Raw genomic sequence first — 19882 nt, forward strand, 5'->3', positions numbered from 1 at the left:
TGGCTCGAAAGAAGCAATTTCCTGCTCTCATCCTTTTCCTTTATCCAGCCCTCCCCATATACACACTCAGATTTACTGCAGCCTCTTGTAGCCTTAGCAACTGCTGCCACTTAAGGTTTGTATCTGGAGGAAAAGGTAATGGGGAGGGGAAATGCCAAGGGATAGAAAGGAGCATCCCAAACTGGAGGAGGAGGCAAATACTGAATTGTCTGAAATGCCTCTCAGTAGCCTGGATGGCAGCTATCAGTGTTTGTTGCTATAAACCAGACATGAGTTTCCAAAAGGCTTCACTTGGGGCCAGGTGTTGTCTTACTCAGGAAGAATGGACATTATCCAAACTGCAGTCATCTGCCTGGCACCCTGAGATGTGTTCCCCCCTGGAGCTGCACAGAGGAAAGATGCCAGAATGGGGAATAGTAGAACTTGCTGGAAAATTCATTCAGCAAATTTGTTAAACCCATAAAAGATCTTTTAAAGATCTGACACACAGAAGGGGTCACTGGGACAGGGATGCGATGGCCTATGTGCAGTGAGCTCAGTTGTAGAGGCTAAACTTAAAATATTTACAGCTATTATGAACAAGTGGAGGGGAAAAAAAAGTTTGAGAAACACGTCTTCACATAACATGCCAGTAACCAGTGTTGTAAAGTAATGAAAGTGCTGCATTGCATATGTACATTAGACAAGAGTGTGATGTTTGTGACTTGAGAAAGCCTTTAGTCAAAGCCTAAGGTCTTTGCAAAGCAGCTGCAGAAAGTCTTCCAGGACTAAAATGTAGAATTTTTAATTACATTAATGATTGTAGCAAACTTTACTATGTGAAATTTTTAATTCAATACATTGTTAATCCAATATTGTGCTCAGCAGAGTTGTGCTGGGGTGGGAATTCAGCTATTGCCATCATGGACCTTAAAATATTGCACAGTGTGATTATCTGACACATTTACATGTTTTGAGGCTATTAAGAAAAAGCCATCTTATGACTGTGTATAAAAACCTTAATGCCAGCTTTTCAGAGCCTCTGAGAGTATAAAATAACAAATTAACCAAAAAAATTGCTTTTCTTCAATATCATCAGCTTAAAAAAATCCTGTAAATCCCTGCATAAAGGTCTGTCTTTTTATCAAACACCTTTTTAAGGCCTTCATTACCAGGAGAAGCCATTCAAGGATTTCTGTAGTATTGACTCAAGGGAAAGAGCCCCAAATACATCAAAATCAGGAACATTTTGCCTGTTTCATATTCATAGTTTCTTCTTTATGTGTGACTGATTTATTCCACTGCGTGCCCCCAGGGTGTTCATTGTCCAAAATAAAGGCTGCCAAAAAAAAATGAGAACAGGGAGCAAGTGCTGAGGCGGGGGGAGTTCAACCCATGGTTTTAAATGCTGTGAGACTGCTGCACATCCTGCATCCTCGTGTGTAAACTCACCTTATGCTGTTTCTTAACAAAAGTATACTCACTAAATATATAAGTTCAGCAGAATGCAAGCCATCATGCCTGAAAATAGAAAGCTGCTCCCAGACAGTGACTCCATGCTGTGAAATCCACTCTCCCCTGCTTCTGTATTGTCTTAAGTTGTACTTGTGCTGCCATAGCTTTGCCTGCATTACAAAGCACTGTGCCTGTGCACTAGGAAGTACAGATGCATGGAAAGCAAGCATCTGTGACAATTTTAGATCCTGGCTTCACCTAAGGGAGTGGTTTGGTTTTCAGTGACTTTTTTTCTTCCTGACATGTACGGATGTTGGAAACAAAGGCACCACAAATGACTTTGCTCTGATGTTGGGCTCTGCATGGAGAGCACAAAGCCTGAGTTGCAGAGCAGCAAACTGCAGGAACTGCAAGGCAGCAGCCTGGAAGCCACATGTGCAAATCTGTTTGAGCAAGGGAACCTGCAACTTGCCAAAAGCACAGTTCACCAGGCCCCCACAAACTTTGCCCAGGTGTTGAGGAGCAGTTGAAGGGTGACAGTGAGGGGGATCTTTCTGCACTGGGGAGCTTTTGTTTAGTGCCTCGACAGATGAGAGCAGACCCTTCTCCTGCCACAATAGCTGCTCACACCAAGCAAGGCTCATTAAATATTCAGTTCCAGCCTCAAGCAGCTCATTAAGTCAGCAATGAGCAGTGACGCTGGCGTTGGAAAACCCTGCCTCAGTTAACATCACCATGCAGAGTCTCCCTGGATCTCTTGATGTTATTCTACTCAGTACCTTTTCTGTGATGACCAGCTTGTGCTCTCTGCTTTGCATTAAATACAGGTAAAAAAAGAGTCAGGTGGATTTAAGTTCTGCTCTTCATTGTAGGCCTTTTTAGAGAGGAGTCCTGGGGCCCAAGGGAAGTGTCTATTGGATTTTTGTGTACCAGCATATGTAATACAAGTTTGCAGGAGGAGGATGGGATGAAGGTTATATGGCATTAGTGTTAAAAAGCAAACAAACAAAAAACCTTAATGTTTGAAAGATAACTTTCATAGCAGAACATCATGATATGAAGCAGTTACAGATGCTGTGGTGGTTGTTACACAGCAGAAACTTTTATAGTAAGTGTATTTTCCCTGGAAATTGAGTATTCTAGGTGGATTTGAGCTTGAATTGTATGCTGAATGTGTTTCTTGTGTGCAGAATTACTTTCTGAATGATGTATTTGAAACCTGTTTTGCAGCCACTAACTTTTATTATTATAATTTCATATTCTATAGTACTTAGCAATAATGTATACTGGTATTTATGATGGGTGGATGTCAGATGTCAGTGAATTAGAGCACATCAGAATCTGGAATAAGAATTGTAATTGTAGAAAACAAACATATGTTTTTGTGTATCAGTGTTTTAAAGTTATAACATCTGAAATACGGAACAGAAATGGAGAAACAGAACATGTGCAAAAGTTTTTTCAGAGAGCAGTTTTTCACACCCTGAATCTATTTTTTTTTCTTTTTTCTTTAACAGAAAGTGTTTTCAGACTGCTCATTTCTATGTGGAGGACAGCAGTTCCCCCCGTGTGGTCCCCAATGAAAGTATTCCCATTATACCTATTCCAGGTAAGACTGCCTTAATCTCCTGTGTTTGTGTGCTACTTGGAGTCTGGATTCATTACATAAAGAAGGGAAGGTTGTGCTTGTGATAAATCATGGGGTTTTGGTAGAAATTTGTTCTATCGGTGCTACTTCATTTAATTTAATGTGCTTTGTAATGGGGCTCCGAGTGCCAATGCTGTATTTTTCCGTAGACACGTCTCCCACTTAGTTTTAATAGAAATTTCAGAATAACCTTTGCAAAATGTCAAAAACATGAGTAACAAGTCTTGAAAACACTGAGGCATTGCATCCAGGGTGAAACCAGCTGCTTCAGCAGGGCAGGTTGCAGAGCAGGGATATTCAGTTCCACTGTTCTCTTGAGACTGGGGGCCTTGCCCCCACTTTCACCGTGTGTAGAGGTGGAATCTGGGGCTCTCAGAAAGGACAGTGAGACACAGGGATAAGCAAACAATCTCAAAGTCCAAAGCCATCTGTTAATTTGGTATTAATAAAGTTTCCAAAGGTCAAATTCTCCTCTCAGCTATACTGAGAGTGATGCTGGAAGCAGTGTATAGTGCTATTCTCTCTTCATGAGGCATTTCCCTGGGGAATTATTAAGTGCAGGATGCAGCTGCCATGAAGCTATGATGACAGAGAGCAGCTTGGTGTTACCATGGCCTTTGCAGCCGCTGCCTTGTTTGATGATGGTCAGGCTTACAGGCAGAATTAAGGTACCAAAAATGTTATATTGACCTCAGTCTGTCAAAGGCTTGTGCTTGTTTCCTGAAGGTGTTTCAAGTTTCCTTGTCATATTCTGTATCTGCATCATCGATCTGGGTTTCAGTCTGTAGCTAATTAGGTTTATTTTACACAATAACATTCAGAGCCTTTTCTGAGGCACTGAAGAAACTTGCTTCCTAGCAAAGTGAAATAGTCCAGTTATATTTTCCTTTATTTTATTCAGTAGACATGTGTGACTTATTTCTAGAAAGAGTCTTTCAAAGTACCCATGGGAACTAGTAGAAAAGGTCAGCTATTACATTCCTGCAGAAAGTGTTAGGCAGTTTGCCTTGCAGTCTGATGCTGTACCACTGAAAATAAAGAAAATGTGCTATTGTCCCCTCTCCTTTCTGCTGGAAACTAAAATGCATGTCCTGGCTACCTCACGTCCTTAGCAAGAAGTCATCCTTCTCCTTTAGGGTAAAGGAGGTGACAGGTTTTAATCTTAGACCACCAGTGATTATTTTTCACAGAAAACTTAAATAGCTGGAGAACCCCATTCTTCCTACTCTGAAACCAAGAGGAACAAATGCCTGTTGGGGCTGCTTGTGGCAGTCAGTTCAATGGCCCCACCATGCCTGCTCTCCTGTGGTACCTCCCTGGACCTTGTGGGGAAGTGCAGGCTGGGCTGAGCTGGACTCTGGCACAGCATAAACCCAGGGGATTATGTCTACAAGGCACTGGAAGGAGACAAATTCTCCCTTCAGACAAAAACCCCTTTGGCCAATGTGTAGTATTTTTACTGTAATTGAGACAATTTTTTTCTTAGACATAAGAAACCAGCAGAAAGCTCCATCTTCTCATGCTGCAGTGTGTGTTGTTGAGACAGGGGTTCTTCCCTGTTGCACAGAGATGTTTTGATGACCAGTCCATTAAGACTGGAGTGCATTCATATGAATTGTAGTGTAGGCTGAGGAAATTCCATTAAAACCATGCAGGCAGCAGGTACTGTCAGGGCAGCATGTGCACCAGTGCTTCTCCAGCAGCCCTTCTGGCACACAGCAAAAAGTGACTGGGAACAGAACAAGGTCTTTTGGGGACATTTCCCATGACTAGAGTAAACCAGGCTGTGAGACCACAGCAGCTTTGTGAGGTACATGATGCCACTGTCACTGCAGTGCTGCCTGTGGTGTGCTCAGACTCAGAAATGCTCACCCCTTATAGGGGACACTGCAGATTAAGGCATCCCCTGAGCACATGCTGCAGGACACCTTGAGCAGCTTTGTAGTTAAAAATCTGCAAGGATTGCTGATGATCCTCAAGGGACATCAAGAACTGGGCCTTAGAAAGAGGTTTAGGCTAGTTGGTTGCAAAAGTGAATCCAACCCTTGAATTCCCAATCTAATGACAACATTTTTGTGGATAAAATGGATATAGAGAAACACCTGCATACAGACATCCAAATGGAGGGGCCTTAATCTGAAGTTGAACGATGCCCAGAAAACCTTAAAAGAGAATGAACTGGTGAACCTCAAAAGAGAATGAAGTGGTGAATTTGAACATCTTGACACTGACATTAAAGCTGTTTAGGCCACCAAAAGCCAAATTCCCCAATGTAAGTGCCTCCCTCTGCATGTATTATTGCCTGTACAGGGATAATAATACATGGATACTTTCAGCCATAAGACTCAAGTTAGTAGAGAAAAATTCCAGCTCTGTTGGCTTTTTCCAAATATGGGAGATACTGCCTTGAAAGATCTGGAAGCTCTCAGAGGCATTTTCCTTGTTTGGAGCTGTAGAAGTGGGCTGGTTTCCCCCATATACCTGTTGCTCCATGACAGTCTTCCCTGACGTCAGCTGCTGCTCCCACATAGACAGCCCACTGAAATGCCTTAAGAACATGAAATGACAAAATTCTCCTTTAAACTGATGGCAACTGATGAAATTATAAGCCTCTGAACTTTTCCTCTGGAAGCTGCCGCAGGGGGTGAGAAAGTCTTACTTGCCATGTTGATACTAGAAGCAAAATGTAAGTGGCATTTTCACAGAAAGGAGCTTTTAAAAATAACCTTGTTAGATTGTGAAACCCTGTCTTTACAAGAGGAATTTGCCTAGGTCCCTCTGGGACTGTGCCTCTACCTCCTACAGTTCAGTGGACCAACCTCCACCCTTGGTGAAGAGCAAGCAGCCACACTGATGGCAATTAGAGCAGCAGAGTGGATGAAGATGTCCAGCGGGTTTGCCAAGACCCATCTCGGCACACAGTGAGCTTCTGGGCAGAGGGAACTGAGTGGGTCTGGGTTGGCTGGTCCTGGCCCAGGTGTGCCTGGGAGGCAGGCACAGTGAGGTCCTGACACAGCTTGAGGTTTCAGAAGGGCACTGGTGTTTCTGTGTGCCACTGCTCTGCTCCGTGACGTGTTGGCACAATCACAAGTAGTGTTTGTGTTGATTTCTGCACAATGGCCTGCTCTTGGTTATGCAAACCCTCTGTTTTCTCAGTGCAACTTTTCAGGTGTGACATCTAAAAATCTTCTTGCAGAGGAATCATTTTATCCATTTTCTATTTCACTTCCCTTGGCTATATACTTAATTATTGTGCAGGAAGCCACATCACCCATAGGTGTGTGCCTATCTGCAAATTCTCCCTGAGATCCAAATCATTTTCCTTATTCATAATTATCTGCACTGCTTGATCTAGAGAAACACAGGACAAAGGAGTTGTCATTATCTGAGTCACCCTCTAGATATTACATCTGAGGTTTTAATCTCAGCTCACATAAGCCTTGCACCTAATAGTTTTGCATCTGTAATCAATGGCAGATTTCTGAAAACTCCCCTGCCATTCTGCCTAACCAAATTAATTCTCTGTGTCTTCTCCCTTTGTCTCCATGCTCAGGTAATTTTAGCATACACATCATCTTTGCCTGGATCTCTTCTCTAAAACATTTGCTCTTGGCAGGATCTCGTTTGGCAAAGCTGCTCCTGCTTCTGTTTGTTTGGTCTTCCTATTGCTGGGTCACTCTCTGACTGACTTTCTGGACCTTTCTGGACTTGATCCTTTCCAGTAGAGTCAGGAAAGTAACAACAACAGCAGCATCATACCTGCAGACCTGTGTGTTTTGCAACCATGAAGCCAAAATGCATCCATCCCTTTGCAGTTCTCCTTTCTTCTCCTAGCAAGACCTGCTCCCCAACAGCACTGCAGAAGTGCAGCTCTGTGCAACGTAGATGATACCAAACAGTGACAAGAATAAAAATTCCACTTCTGACCTCCTCCTCTCCTTTGTGTCAGAGTTTTCCTGCTCTTGGGTGGAGCATTGTTCTGGGTCTTGCTGTGACTTTACTGCTCCCTTGCCCAGCCCATGGGCACAATGGATGTTGTGGCACTGATGTCTGTGGGACTTGAGGTGAGATCAGTACAGACCTACTTGAGGCTTGACCTGATGGGAAAGCTCAAAACTCTGTGTAGTTTTGATCACAGTCCAGAGAAGCACAGATCATAAAGAACAAAACAGCTGGCCAATGCAGCTCATACATTTACCGTATTTTCCAGAAGTATTTAATGTCTTATATTTTCAGTATAAGTAAAATTTCTCAAGAGGTGATGCCAATCATTTCAGCTGTGTCTAGACTACAAGACTTAAGAAACATTTCCCAGTTATCAGATCATGGTATGGTCAGTTTTAGGTTTAAATGACAGTAAAATAATTTTTTAACTAGTCATGGAATTTATTAATAATGTATTTTTTAAAACTACAAAATCTGGTGGAGAAATACTCATGGTTCTCCAAGAATGTCTCCATATGGGGGTACAAGTCCAGGAAATAGAGGAATAGCAATGAAAAGGTGCTTTACCACCTCACACCCACCAGGGTGTGAAGGCCAGGGCACTCATGACCCTCTTTCATTCCCTCTATCTCTTCATGGCTACAAGGAGTCCCATCATGAGTCCATCTTATTAATTCTTAGCTCTTCAATAACTTGAATAGTGCCTTGAACCTTTCCTGACAAATGCCAGGGGTCAGACTTGATGTGTTTTTTACAGGCTCAGCTGCTGTGTTCTGGTAGCATCCACCCTTTGACAAACTGTTTCTCTTAAGAGACACTAATGAGTATCTCATTTGACAAGGAAACTGCAGGTTCCCAGCACAGGTAACTTACTGTTTTCTGCTAAGATGTGGCTGTCTCAAGTTGCATCCCCAGAGCTGAAGAGCAGAGCCCAGGATAGACAGTGCCAGTGCACTGAGCACAGTGAGCCTTGGGAGGAACAGGAACTGCAGCCGAGGGCTCCTTTCTCAAGGGCACGAAGCTCTTCCCTGAGCACAGAGGTGGTGCTCTTCAGCTGCTTAAGACTATTTCTGCTCTCTGCTCCCTGTGGATTTATGTTCCAGCACCATATTGTGAATTGTACCTATCTTCAGCTTCAATTAAATTCATGAGTGCAATATGGCAAACACAGCCGTCCTGTGAAGCCAAGAAAACATCAAGGTATTTTAGGGAACATCCACCCTCCTTTTACTCTGCTACCAGCCCTGCTCGTGCAGTAGTACACCGTAGAATTTATGGTATGATGTCTAGTTGTGGTTCTTCTAGTGGAGGCTTCAGGTGTTGGCTACAGTACAAAAGAATGTGTTTTTATGGTGGCCATGTGAAATGCAGATAGATCCTTTTCTGAGAGCTGTTACACCAGGAGGCAGAGCCCTGGAGTTGGATCTTCATGAGCTCAAATGTAAGGCTTGTGTGTAATTGAGGGCAGGACTAGGACCTGAGGATGGAAATGTGTAAGATTAAAATTGTGTTCCTTAGCTGGCAATACCAAGTAAGATCATGTTTAATATCTGGGCTAAGGAAAAATTCACATTATTTCATTCTCTTGGACTGAAATTGGCTTTTTACTTAAAGGCAAGAAGTATATTGCTATTACATTTATAATTAATGATAACCTAATCTTTGTACAAGCAGATTTAAAGTGAGCTCTTATTTTGACACGTATAAAATTTTATCATTAACATCTTTATATTCCTGAGTGACACATGGCTAATAGCATTGTAGTAGATTAAGTCTTGAAGCAAGAGAGATGAATGTAGCTTCAGAATTGCACAGGTGGCTTTTCATATTATGCTTTTTCATATGTCTTCCCTTTATCAGAAGCCTGCCCTTGTGTTCATTTGACTTGATTATAACAAATAGATAACAATTATCTTGCTGAAAGGACTCCTGTTTTTCTTTCAGCATGCCCATCTTTCTAGGACTTTCAAATGTGTTCAAAATGCTTTCCATGCCTTTTCACTTTGAAAGGTGTTTTTTATTAAAAATAATATTTCATAAACACACGATTACAAAGAAGTGAGCAATAATGAGGAATAGTGCTCACAGTAATCAACTCTTAATGAGTTCTTATTCATCTTAATTCATTTTAATTTATAATTTATCTTAATTATTGAGGTCAGTGACTTCAGGAGGATGCTACCCTTAAGAGATATTCAGCAGATATTTTGATGTCCTAGAATGAAATCTATTGAATAGTCTTTATAGTATTTATGGAGATTTGATCTCCACAGAAGGCAGACACCTTCTCAATACTGAGGCTTTTTAATGACTTTGTTTTATCATAAATTAATTGATACTAACATTATACAAATAAAACTGTTATTATATTTCTGGAAATTTTTATACAGCAAGTAAATGCAATCAGTCAGAAAGATTAATTATTGCAATTGAAATACAATGGCTTTAGTTGCATTCTTATTTTAAATAGTTATGCAGGGAAAACCAGTATACTGCAGAATTAAAGGCTCTGACAATATAAATGTATAATTCAACTGCATGAAATCTGAAATTATTTGAAGAAAGCTGAGCCCTGCCCTGCTTTATGTGTGGAATTACTCATAAAGTCCAGTATTTGGGTGACTTAGGGCAGGGGCTGGCTATTTCTGTCTGCTCAGCCATTTCAAATTCAATCTGTGCCAAAATTTGAGTAGCATGTGAAGTTTCAAGCCCTTTTAAGTATGTGCACTTTGGAGTGGATGCTCAATCTGCAGGTTTATATCAATTTGTCTATGCTTTTCTTTAGAGGTGGACAATTGAGTTGATGGGAATTTTTAATAACCTCTGCTGGGGCAGAATTTTTGCCCCAGGGTGTGCTGTTCATCCGGGCAGTATTCTATATGCTCAGCCACTCTTGTAGAGACAGAATATCACACTCCACATGCTTATTCCTGCTGCCACAGCTCTGGCAGCCTTCACTCTGGTATGTATTGTAGCTTATCCAATGGCTCTTAGATTCCATTTTAAGTAAAATGCATCCTAAATTTTGATGCTAGGTATTTCAGCTGCTTGCAGAATTTTTCCATCCTGCCTTGTAAGAAGTAAAAAACCCATGAAACTTCACTGAAGGTAGTTAACAATAAATAAATATCTTTTAAAAAATGATTGCATTCAATGTTCTTCCTAGAAATGGAGAGCAAGAGAGTGAAAGATGAAGTAGCATCCCAGGGTTGAGTGTTGCTGAGAACAGAAAGCTGCTTGTTTGCTATGGATATGGGAAAGTATTTTTCATATATGTTATTTTTCAGTGAGTTAAGAGATCAAATCCAGTCCTGTTACAATCCCACTGGTGGATATTTTGGGATTTTTCTGCAGAAAATGAGAACTGCAAGTACACACTGTTCATAGTGGATTCTCTATGTTCAGGATCAATGTCCCTCACCATGTCACTGGTTTAATGATCATCATAAGCCAAGTTAGGTTTGTGCTGCCTTCAGAAAGAGAAGTTTCTCTGTCACTTCACTATTCTTCATCCTAATGAGTAGGATCAACCCAGCTACCCTACCAACAACTAATTCTTCCCCTTCCCCAGAAATCAATCAATCCTTTCTTACAGTCATCAGCCAGCTCAGCAGGTGGATTCAGATCACTGCTCAGCCCCCCAGGCAGGGACAGGGCAGTGGGAGAATCCCTTCATTCTGTGAAGAGCACACTGAGGACTGATGGAGGTGCTGCTGGGATGCAGGGATGGCACAGAGCGTTCAGTGGCTGCTGTGGGAGCAGATGGACCAAGGCATGTGACAGCCATGGCACATGAATCCAGGTGGCTTAGTAAATGAGACACTGAAGTGCAGGGACTCACAAACCAACCAAATAAGCTTTCACATTAAGAATAAGATGCAGGGAGTATATTGGATTTAGGAGGCTGGCTAAGGTAATAGCTGAAGACCAGAAAGCCTTTACAGGCAGAACAAAAGACATGGACAATTTTCTTACCAAGACTATTTCATGTTTCAAACATCTGGTGTTCAGAAACACCAAAACTCTATCTAAATAAAGGTAATATGAGGAAGCACTTTGGTTTTGACCTTCTTCATTAATTCCTGACCCAAACCCATCTATTCTAATACAATGCCACTAAACTATCCGGTGAGCTCTCAGACTATAAATGAATCAAAATGAATCTGAGACCCTATTATGTGGAAATGTCATTTCTGATAGGATATCCTATTTTTCTTTGAAAATTGGCCCCTATTGCTTTAACATTACAAAGGCAGCTTATTAAGTGGGAGCTATGGGAAAATCCTTCCTGGTAGGATTACTAATTATCCAAACTTAAAATGTAACCCTGTTCCCAACCTTATTGCTTCTATGTGCTTTGGGCTTCTTTTGAAGGTGTCTGTCTTATAAAGGAATGTGTTAAATATTCTGCATTTGCAATTGCCATTTCTTTAAAAAGGAGGTGTTAGAGAAGGTTTTCCTCTACAGTCATTTTTTTAAACAAACATGATTTTCTTCTTGGCATTGTCTCTTTGTGGCAGGAAATGAGCTGCCTTGTGCTCCCCTTTGGGTTTATTTGATACTCCTCTCAGGTGCTTGGCTTGGGCCAGCAAGTCAAGATGGGAACTCCACCAATATATTAAATATTTAGCACAGAAATTAAACATACCCTGCCACATGTCAGTAGTATCTGATTATAAAAAATATTACTAAAATATTGCCCATCTAAGTATACTACTTTCTCTGTGTAACACAAAGGGTTAGTACATTATTATGGTGCCAGATTCAGCTCATATTTCACAGTGAAGTAAATCCAGAATCACTTTATTGACACTGATAAAACAGATGGCTAAACCCAAGCTAGACAGAAATGTAATTATATCTGCAGTGTTAGAGGTGAAGGTATGTTATTAAAACACCTCCCTCTTCTCTTTGAATAATGTGTAGGTCTTTCATAATGTAAGGATTGCACTGACAATATCAAATGTCACTCCAGCTTCTTGATGGGAAAAAGTATACAGTGCAAAAGTGAATATGCACAGAACAATGGGGAGCTGCTAATTAGCCATTACAGGATTCTATTAATCTCTTCAATCAACTAAAAGAATTACAGTCATTTAAGTCTGTTTGCTGTAAGATGGAAAGAAGGCTTAACCAAAGCCTGTGGGCTGACGATAGCTAAAGGAAAATCAGGTTCTGTGCATCTAGCTACATCTGTTGGTTCTCCTGGAGAAGGTCACAGCCATCTCCAGATGACACCAGCTCAGGCCATTCCAGAGTGCTGGGTGTGTTAGCACACATTCTGCCAGAGGCCTGGCAACCTGCCCATGGCCAAGCATACCTGTAGCCGCTAAAGTGATTTGTGTTCCTGGGTGGGAGTTTGGAGTTGGAGGTTATGAATAGAAAATTCCAGCCCAGATTGCTTCAGCATTTCCTTTTTCACTGGTTCATGTGATAGGCTCTATCTCCTGTGCAGCTGCTTTCCTGTGGCCATCAGCTGGAGCAAGTGGCTGTGCAGGGAGGACCAGCCACATCCCACCACCCTGTAGGTTGCCCATCCCCTCAGGGCTGTGCCTGTCCCTGTCACAGACCATGCTGGACCATGTTACCCCACCAGTTTGAAAGCTGGAAACCTTAAACTGTTTTTTAAGTTTCTAATGTTCACAGTCCTGATTTTAATCTTTCTGAAGTGTAATAATTATATTTGCTCCAGCGTGGTTTTCCTGAGATGATGGGCACCTTCATTTCCCTCTGACCCAGTGAGCTCATATGTCAACAATACTTCCTCTTTAATTATTTAATGTGTAATTGTTACCCATGTCATCAAATATGGTGAGGAGCTGCATTGGGTTAAGGCTTCTGGAGGGAGTTAGAATGAAAATGCAGAAGAGGAAAAAGGGAGGAGCAGCACTAAAGGACAGTTAACAAGAGAGAAATGAAGTAGCAGTGGGGATAAAGGTGGAGACATACTGCCACCATGCAGTGATGATGATAAAAAGAAAACTAACCACACTTTGCCACGGGTTTCTGGTGCAGACCCATCCTTGAAATTGGTGGGAATTCAATGGACTGGAGAGCATGTTATCTCTAATGTATTTTTTGGCTCAGAGATCACAATTAAAGTTAAATTCTGCCTTCTGCAAAATTAGCTTGGACACACCGGTCTGCTGCAGCCAATCCTTTACCTTGGTTGGTCTCAGTTGAGCTAAAACTCTGCAAGGAAAAAACCCAAATTATAACTGTGGAGCTTCTCTTGTGGGATTAAATGCAATTGCTATCATAGCAGAAGCTATTTTCAAGGAAATCTAGGATGTATGCATTACTTTTCAGAAGAGAAAATACTGTTTTACAGGTTCTTTCTATAGATTTCTACGATTCCTATAGATCATTCTATTCAAATGTCTTGGCTGTGAAAATATTGGTATAAATGCTATGAGATTATGATATTCCAAATATTATATAGAATAAATGTTACCACTTAAATATTTTTAAATGCCAGCATTTCTGCAGGCTGCAGCATTTTGCTAAGAAGAGCATACATTTGTCAAATGTTTTGAATTCTGTATTATTCAGTAAATGAGCATGTGGTTAATTAAAGTAGCATTACTATACTGTGAGGTGACCAGATTGCAAACATATCTTTAACAATTGGCCCTTGTAAATAAAAGAGAGCTGATTAAGATCTGAAAATGTCAATAGATGCAAACAGCCACCTTAGAGCATTACCTTATAAAATAAAAGGAGAGAAGTAATGACATGGTCAATATTAACTGCCATCAGCTGGAAAGAAATCAGATTGTCAGGGATCTATAAAATTCTTGCCAAAGTAGAACCTCATTTACACATACAGATCTTCATACCCTTTGCTAAGAAAAGCGTATGTGACAGCTTAGAGGTTTTAGCTGCCAAAGATCTTTCACTCTGAATACAGTAAATGTCACATCTATTTATTTATCGTTAAATTTTGCTAAGTATCTGTAGAAATATTTGGATTTTTTCTATCATAATGTAGATGTTTAGAAGGAAAAGAATCCAGATTATAATGCAGCTGTAGCACCAAACCATATGTCTGCTAAATGGGAGCAAAAATACACCACTGAATTACTGGGAGTAAACATAACCTAGATGCTATCTTCAGAAGAATATTAAATGGATTATATAAATACAGGGTATTGCCATAAAATCACACAATCAGACAATAGTAGCCATCAGGCAATAGATTATTTCATATGCTGAAAGTAATCACAGTTGTATAGCAATTTGCATTTTCTAAATGCCAGACTGAAAATATTAACTGGTAAATCTTGGCAAGCACAGTTTTTCTACCAACTGCAGTGGTGGTCATAACAATATCCAGGCCTTTTTTGGGAGCTAAATAGAGGAATAAGGCAGCCATCCTACACCCCAGCTTTATTAGAATCTGCCTGGAGTCCCAGGTGCTCAAAACAGTCTTGTTTGTCTTCAGTTTGAGTCTTCAGCTTCCTTCTTTTAAGAAGACATATAAGGGTGATTTACTGGTATATTGGGTGGCACTGTGCTGTGCTGTGCAAGAGCAAATGGTCCAGTGGGATACTCAATAATATTCAGTGTTGTGAATAATGTCTGGCATGAGAGAGAACTCAAATCAGAGTGGCTGTTGTGTTTGCCTGCTCTTTTGCTTAGAAGCAGTTTCATAAGTCCATTTGGATTCTACATTATTGTGTGAAAGGGAAAAAAGTTAATAATTTTAATAAGAAAGGCCTGTGTGTTTGCTCAGTCTGGTAAAACTTACTGGGAGTAATTGTCAACTGTATTTTCACATTTGGGGTCTCTTCTTTTTATATAATGTGCAAGGAGAGGAGGTTTCTTCATCCCATCCATGGCCATCTTCAAACTGAGCAAGAACTGATTATCCTTGAACTTAAATTGTTTGTAAATCAGCATCCCATGGAACAGACTCTCAGTATTTATAATTGTAGTGCTTAGAACTGGAAATACAATGAAATGTTTACCTCAAAACTGGCCAGAGTTATCAAGATTTCTTATTACTGCATGCTGAACTAGCTCTGCCCCTGGGAACTCTGATCTCAATGATATCGAGTGAAGACTTCCTCTCCTCAAGTTTTATGTATGAAACAAAGAGCAGCTCTGAGTATCTCTTTTTTTTTTCTACAGATGATATGGAAGCAATTCCAGTCAAGCAGTTTGTTAAACACATCAGTGAGCTGTATTCTAATAACCAGCATGGGTTCTCAGAAGACTTTGAGGTACGATTTAATGACCCACCTATAAAATGTTGTTTTCCTAAAGTTAATTGTGTATTAATAATTGGGGACCATGTGACATCTGTGTGAGGCTGTCATGTCAGGTAAATGCAGTGTTCAAATGTATCAGAAGAAACAGGATGATACCAATTTTCTACCAGCTATGAGCAGTGTGGGACTGGGCATTTACAGATGCTTCCTAACCACCACAGATTTGGTGCCTTTAAGGGGGAGCCCTCCTAAGTTTTTCTTAAATAGGAAAAGCTGCCTGCAAGCCCCCAGGAACAACATGAAGATAAAAACAGTCATTTTTAACTCGAGGGTTTTCTTACAACTATTTTACTCTTCTTGCTCCAGAATTTGCTTCTCTTGGTCATCTGAAAAGTCATATATCCCCTGAGTGAAACAGTGCTTGCAATGAACAAAATAGTAGAATTTGGTATTTGATGAAAACCCAAACTGTGAGTTAGTTCCTTGAGCCCTTGTTCATGCCCTGTTTGGACAGGAGAGACTGCTATTGAAGCCATTTATTATTTTGTTCCAGTAAAACCAAGGAGAAAGGATTTGAGGTTTTCTTGGTGGCATTTACCTAATGTGACTATTTTTGAATTTGCATCTTGTTACCTGTGTAAAACAGATTCTGACCTATAAATATGCTGTCATTTGGAGATAATTCCAACAGAGTGAAAGTAGTTTTTTACCTCTGGGTTACCAAACTCATATTATGCAAGCATGGTAAACATCCTGCAGCGTAAGACAGCAGAGTCAGACTTTTCCTTCACTCAGTCTAATCAGTCACTGCTAAACATTTGGAAGTACTGAGAAACAGGAGAATCCCCAGGAAGCCACATGGAGTTGCACTTCTGGCTTCTCCATGAGCAAAAGAAAGTGTCTTTGCCTGCTGCCTGTGAACCAGAGCAGCAGCTCTGCTTACAAACAAGGCACTGAACCAAAATAGGTGGCCTTATATCTACAGCTTCTTTGCTTACTGCGCTGTAAAGACAAGATTGTATGCAGGAATTGTTTTTAATGGGATCATTTAAAACGTTTATTGTTGCTGTTTGGTTACTGTCTATAAAGAGTGTCTGCTTTGTCTGATGCCAAAAAAGCGTTGTGTAAGTTAGAAACATTTTGTATTCATGAGGAAGGCAAATGTGTAAGGTGTTAAAGTGATTTAGTTCAATTGACTGCTGGCTGGATGGCTGAGCAGGAATATTGAGGCATTTAACAATGTTGATGGTATTCAGGACAAACATTTATTCTCCAGAGAGTAGAATTTGATCAGGATGATCAAATGCGACTCACTCTTCTCAATTATTTATGAATTGTGACCCCAGTGCTATTCATCACAGCTGGGTTTTACACCATTTAATTATTCAAAATAATCAGCAACACATCTGTAAACTTGGTCTGGCTTTAAGCAAGCTTTGCTTCAGCTGTCACAGAATCACTGCTATTAACAAATGTTGGACACCTTCTGCCTGTGTTTTAGCAAAGAAAAACACTGCTCTAATAGCCTTATTTTCTCCCTTCCTCCTGGAGTTCCCTGCTGTGAGTGCTGTGCTGTGGCAGCTAGTTGGAGAGAGGTTTGGCCAATTAGGCCCATTCTGGGGAGCACAGGGTCCCCTCCAAAGGGAAGTTAAACTCCTGTGACTGCACTGCGTGCACCAAATTCTGTTCTCCATACTCACTTAAAACTTGGAGCGTCTCCTTTGAAGTCAGGATAGTTACTCCAGATTTATTTCTCCGTAGCTGAGGTCTCAGCTTCCTAAATGTAAATGAAATCTCCTGCTGGAGTAAGGAGTAGCAATAGGAAAAAGGTGATCTCTGTTTGGGATGAACCACCCAGCTCCCCTTCATTGCTGGTGTTCTGCCCTGCTGAGGCCTCATGGGCCTGATTTGAAACCCAGGATTTTTCACAGAACCTATATGTAAAATGTTTCTCAAGTGCCCAAAGTGACTGAGAGGTCAGAGCCCCAGCTGGGAGAGTGGCTGAGGGACAGTGGAACCCAAGGTTACATTTATTCAGTAGCTGTTGGAGTGGCTGCAGTGCAGCTTCTCACTCATGGATCCTGTCAGATCCATGGTCCGTGTGCTGGAGTTGCATCTGCCAGCTATGAGAAAGACTTAGCTAATGTTTTATGGAGAAATAATAAGATTCCAGCTAAAACAGAAAATCCAGGGTGGTAGCCTTAGGTGGAAAGTACCACAGCCATATTGTGTTTTCATGACTGTGGAACTTTTGAAAAGAGGTGATGGATTCTGCAGTCATACAAAAAAATACAGCTTTTTACAGCTAACAGGGGAAGAAAAGAGGATGGTGGGGAGATGCTGAAATAATGAGATCAATACTGCAGAATAAATAAATCCTCCCAAAGGCAGCCACTGCATGGGATTTTGTTTAAAAAAGAAAGAAATTGATCAAAAATCTCCTCAGAAATTTCTGTGGCAGGAGGTTTAAGGTAGAAGCTGCAAAAGGAAAGACTAAGCTAGGCACACACATACACTACCCAGTGTGGAAGGTGACCATCCTCCGCTTGTTTGTTGCTAGATTTTGGTGTCACTTCCTGTGTTTTTGGCAGCTTATTTAGGGCTCTCTTAGGTTAGTTTTTACAGGAAGAAGATTCCCTTAAAAGTAAATTGTGTGAATACTCCCTCCTCCTCTTAAATTGAGCTGTAATTACAGCTAAATATTTTGTGAATGTGCTTAGGAAGCATTTTATGTGCAGAGGAAAAAAGGACTTTGAACTCACAAATCTTCCCTTGGAAAGTACATCTGAAATGAACCCTTATCCCCTTTGGGTAATCGTAGTGCAAGTAGCCAGCTTTATTGTCTGATGATAGCTGGGCTTTCTTGTATATAGAGAATTTTAAAGATTTCCTTTGAGTCCTCTGAATTTTCAATTTTTGATATAAATTGGAAATACAGGACTCAATTTAATATTGAACAACAAATAGCTTTTTAAAATAAAGGTCCTGCATCAGTAGTGCTGGGCTCTGACATAACTCTTTGTATTCAGCCTTGGAGTTTGTTCAGTAGTAGACTAAAAATGTTCAGGGAAGGTTTTTGCTTGCTCTCAGGTAGCTCCAGCACTGTCTTGCTATGGTGTACAGGATGAGGTACCACATTTTTACAGGAGCACTGGGGCAGGGTTTGAGGGCAAGACTGAACAGAGACTGAAAGGCTTCCCGAGCCAGAGATTATATCTATTCCTTGTCTAGCCAGAGATTTTCGTGGCATCATTACATTTAACATTAAGTCTTTGATAGACCTTTCTTCATAAATTTCTAACTGTCTCTTGAACCCTTTTAGGCTTCTGGTGTCCAAAGCATCCCATGGCAATGAATTCTACGATTTGTTCCACAAGAAAAGACTTCCTTTTGTTTTTAATTCATATTGAATAACTTCTCTTGGTGCCTCCTACTTTTGGCATTACAAAGTGCATCCCTGTTTACTCACATGATTCTGTCTGCCTTTATGTTCCCCCTTAATAATGCATTTTCAAATCTGAAGAAATCTAAATTATTCACTTTGTTTTTTGGGGGAAGCCACTCCAGACTTGCAATGAATTGTGCCTTCTGTACCTTTTTATCTTCCTTTACCATAACCCTGTCAAGATGGGAGGACCACAGCTGTGCACAGAATATGGCAGGTGGATTTAATGCAGAGTTCAGTGACGTTTTCAGTTTTCTATTACTTTTCTCCTTCCTAACATAGTATTTGGTTTTTAACAACTACTGAGCACTCAGCTGACACCTCCAGAAAACTATTGAGTGTGACCCCAAGGCCTCATCACTGTATGGCAATAGCAAATTGGGAACCTGTCAGCATGTATGTATAGTTAGGGTTGTTTTTCTTCAAGTACATCACTTTGCATTTATCAACATGGAATTTCATTTGCCATTTTGTCACTCGGCCACTCAGTGCTGTGACATTGTTCAGCTTCCCTTCACAAATAGCTTTCATTCTAATTATCCTGAATAATTTGGTATTGTAAACACACTTTGTCTCCTCTGCAGTCCACTTATGAATAGGTGAGGTCCCAAAAGGTCCCACCAGTGAAAGTTGAACACTGGAAATTCCTGGGCAGGTGAGTCCCACCTCTACCCTGGTAGTGCACAAATGAGAGTTTTCTTTTTGCTCCAAAACCAGAATAGATTTTTAAGTAATATTTTCTGAGAGGCCTTTTCACACATTTTGGAAATTGATATGCTGCTCTCTTTTAGGCAGCCTGTAGACTTCTTCAGGGACCTCTCCCCAAGGTGTTGAAGGCATTCACTAGCTCTGCTCCTCAACTGTGGAGTCTTGTAGTTTGCCCCACAGAGAAGTCAGATATAGTGGGCTGCCTAAAACCCCTTCTGGATCTCAATTTAAAAACTGATGTCACATTTGTCATCCTCTATTCTCCTGATAGCCTGACTATATAGGACATGTGCCCTCCAAATTCCTGTATCAAAAAGAGTGTGAAGTGCCACCTCCCACAGCAGAGCTTTTCACTCCCTCCCCCTGGCCGTTACTGGAATAACACAGTAAGTTTTTTTGAGTAATCATGTCCTTTTGCTCTAAGAAAGGAACACTAAGCCAAGAAATCACCTTCCATCCCCAAAGCTAACTGTGAATTTTTACAGTTTA

General features: G+C 40.8%; 1 protein-coding gene across 1 annotated transcript in view; it reads left to right on the forward strand.

The window, feature by feature from the left end:
* The window catches only part of PTPRG (protein tyrosine phosphatase receptor type G), a 392464-nt gene that overhangs the window by 346451 nt on the left and 26131 nt on the right, over nucleotides 1–19882 (forward strand). The window contains exons 14-15 of the mRNA XM_030957087.1: nucleotides 2952–3043; nucleotides 15161–15252. Coding sequence (XP_030812947.1) covers nucleotides 2952–3043; nucleotides 15161–15252 — 184 coding nt within the window. The remainder of the gene's footprint in view (nucleotides 1–2951; nucleotides 3044–15160; nucleotides 15253–19882) is intronic.

This window comes from Camarhynchus parvulus, chromosome 12 (genome assembly GCF_901933205.1).
Source record: "Camarhynchus parvulus chromosome 12, STF_HiC, whole genome shotgun sequence".
NCBI classification, from domain to species: domain Eukaryota; kingdom Metazoa; phylum Chordata; class Aves; order Passeriformes; family Thraupidae; genus Camarhynchus; species Camarhynchus parvulus.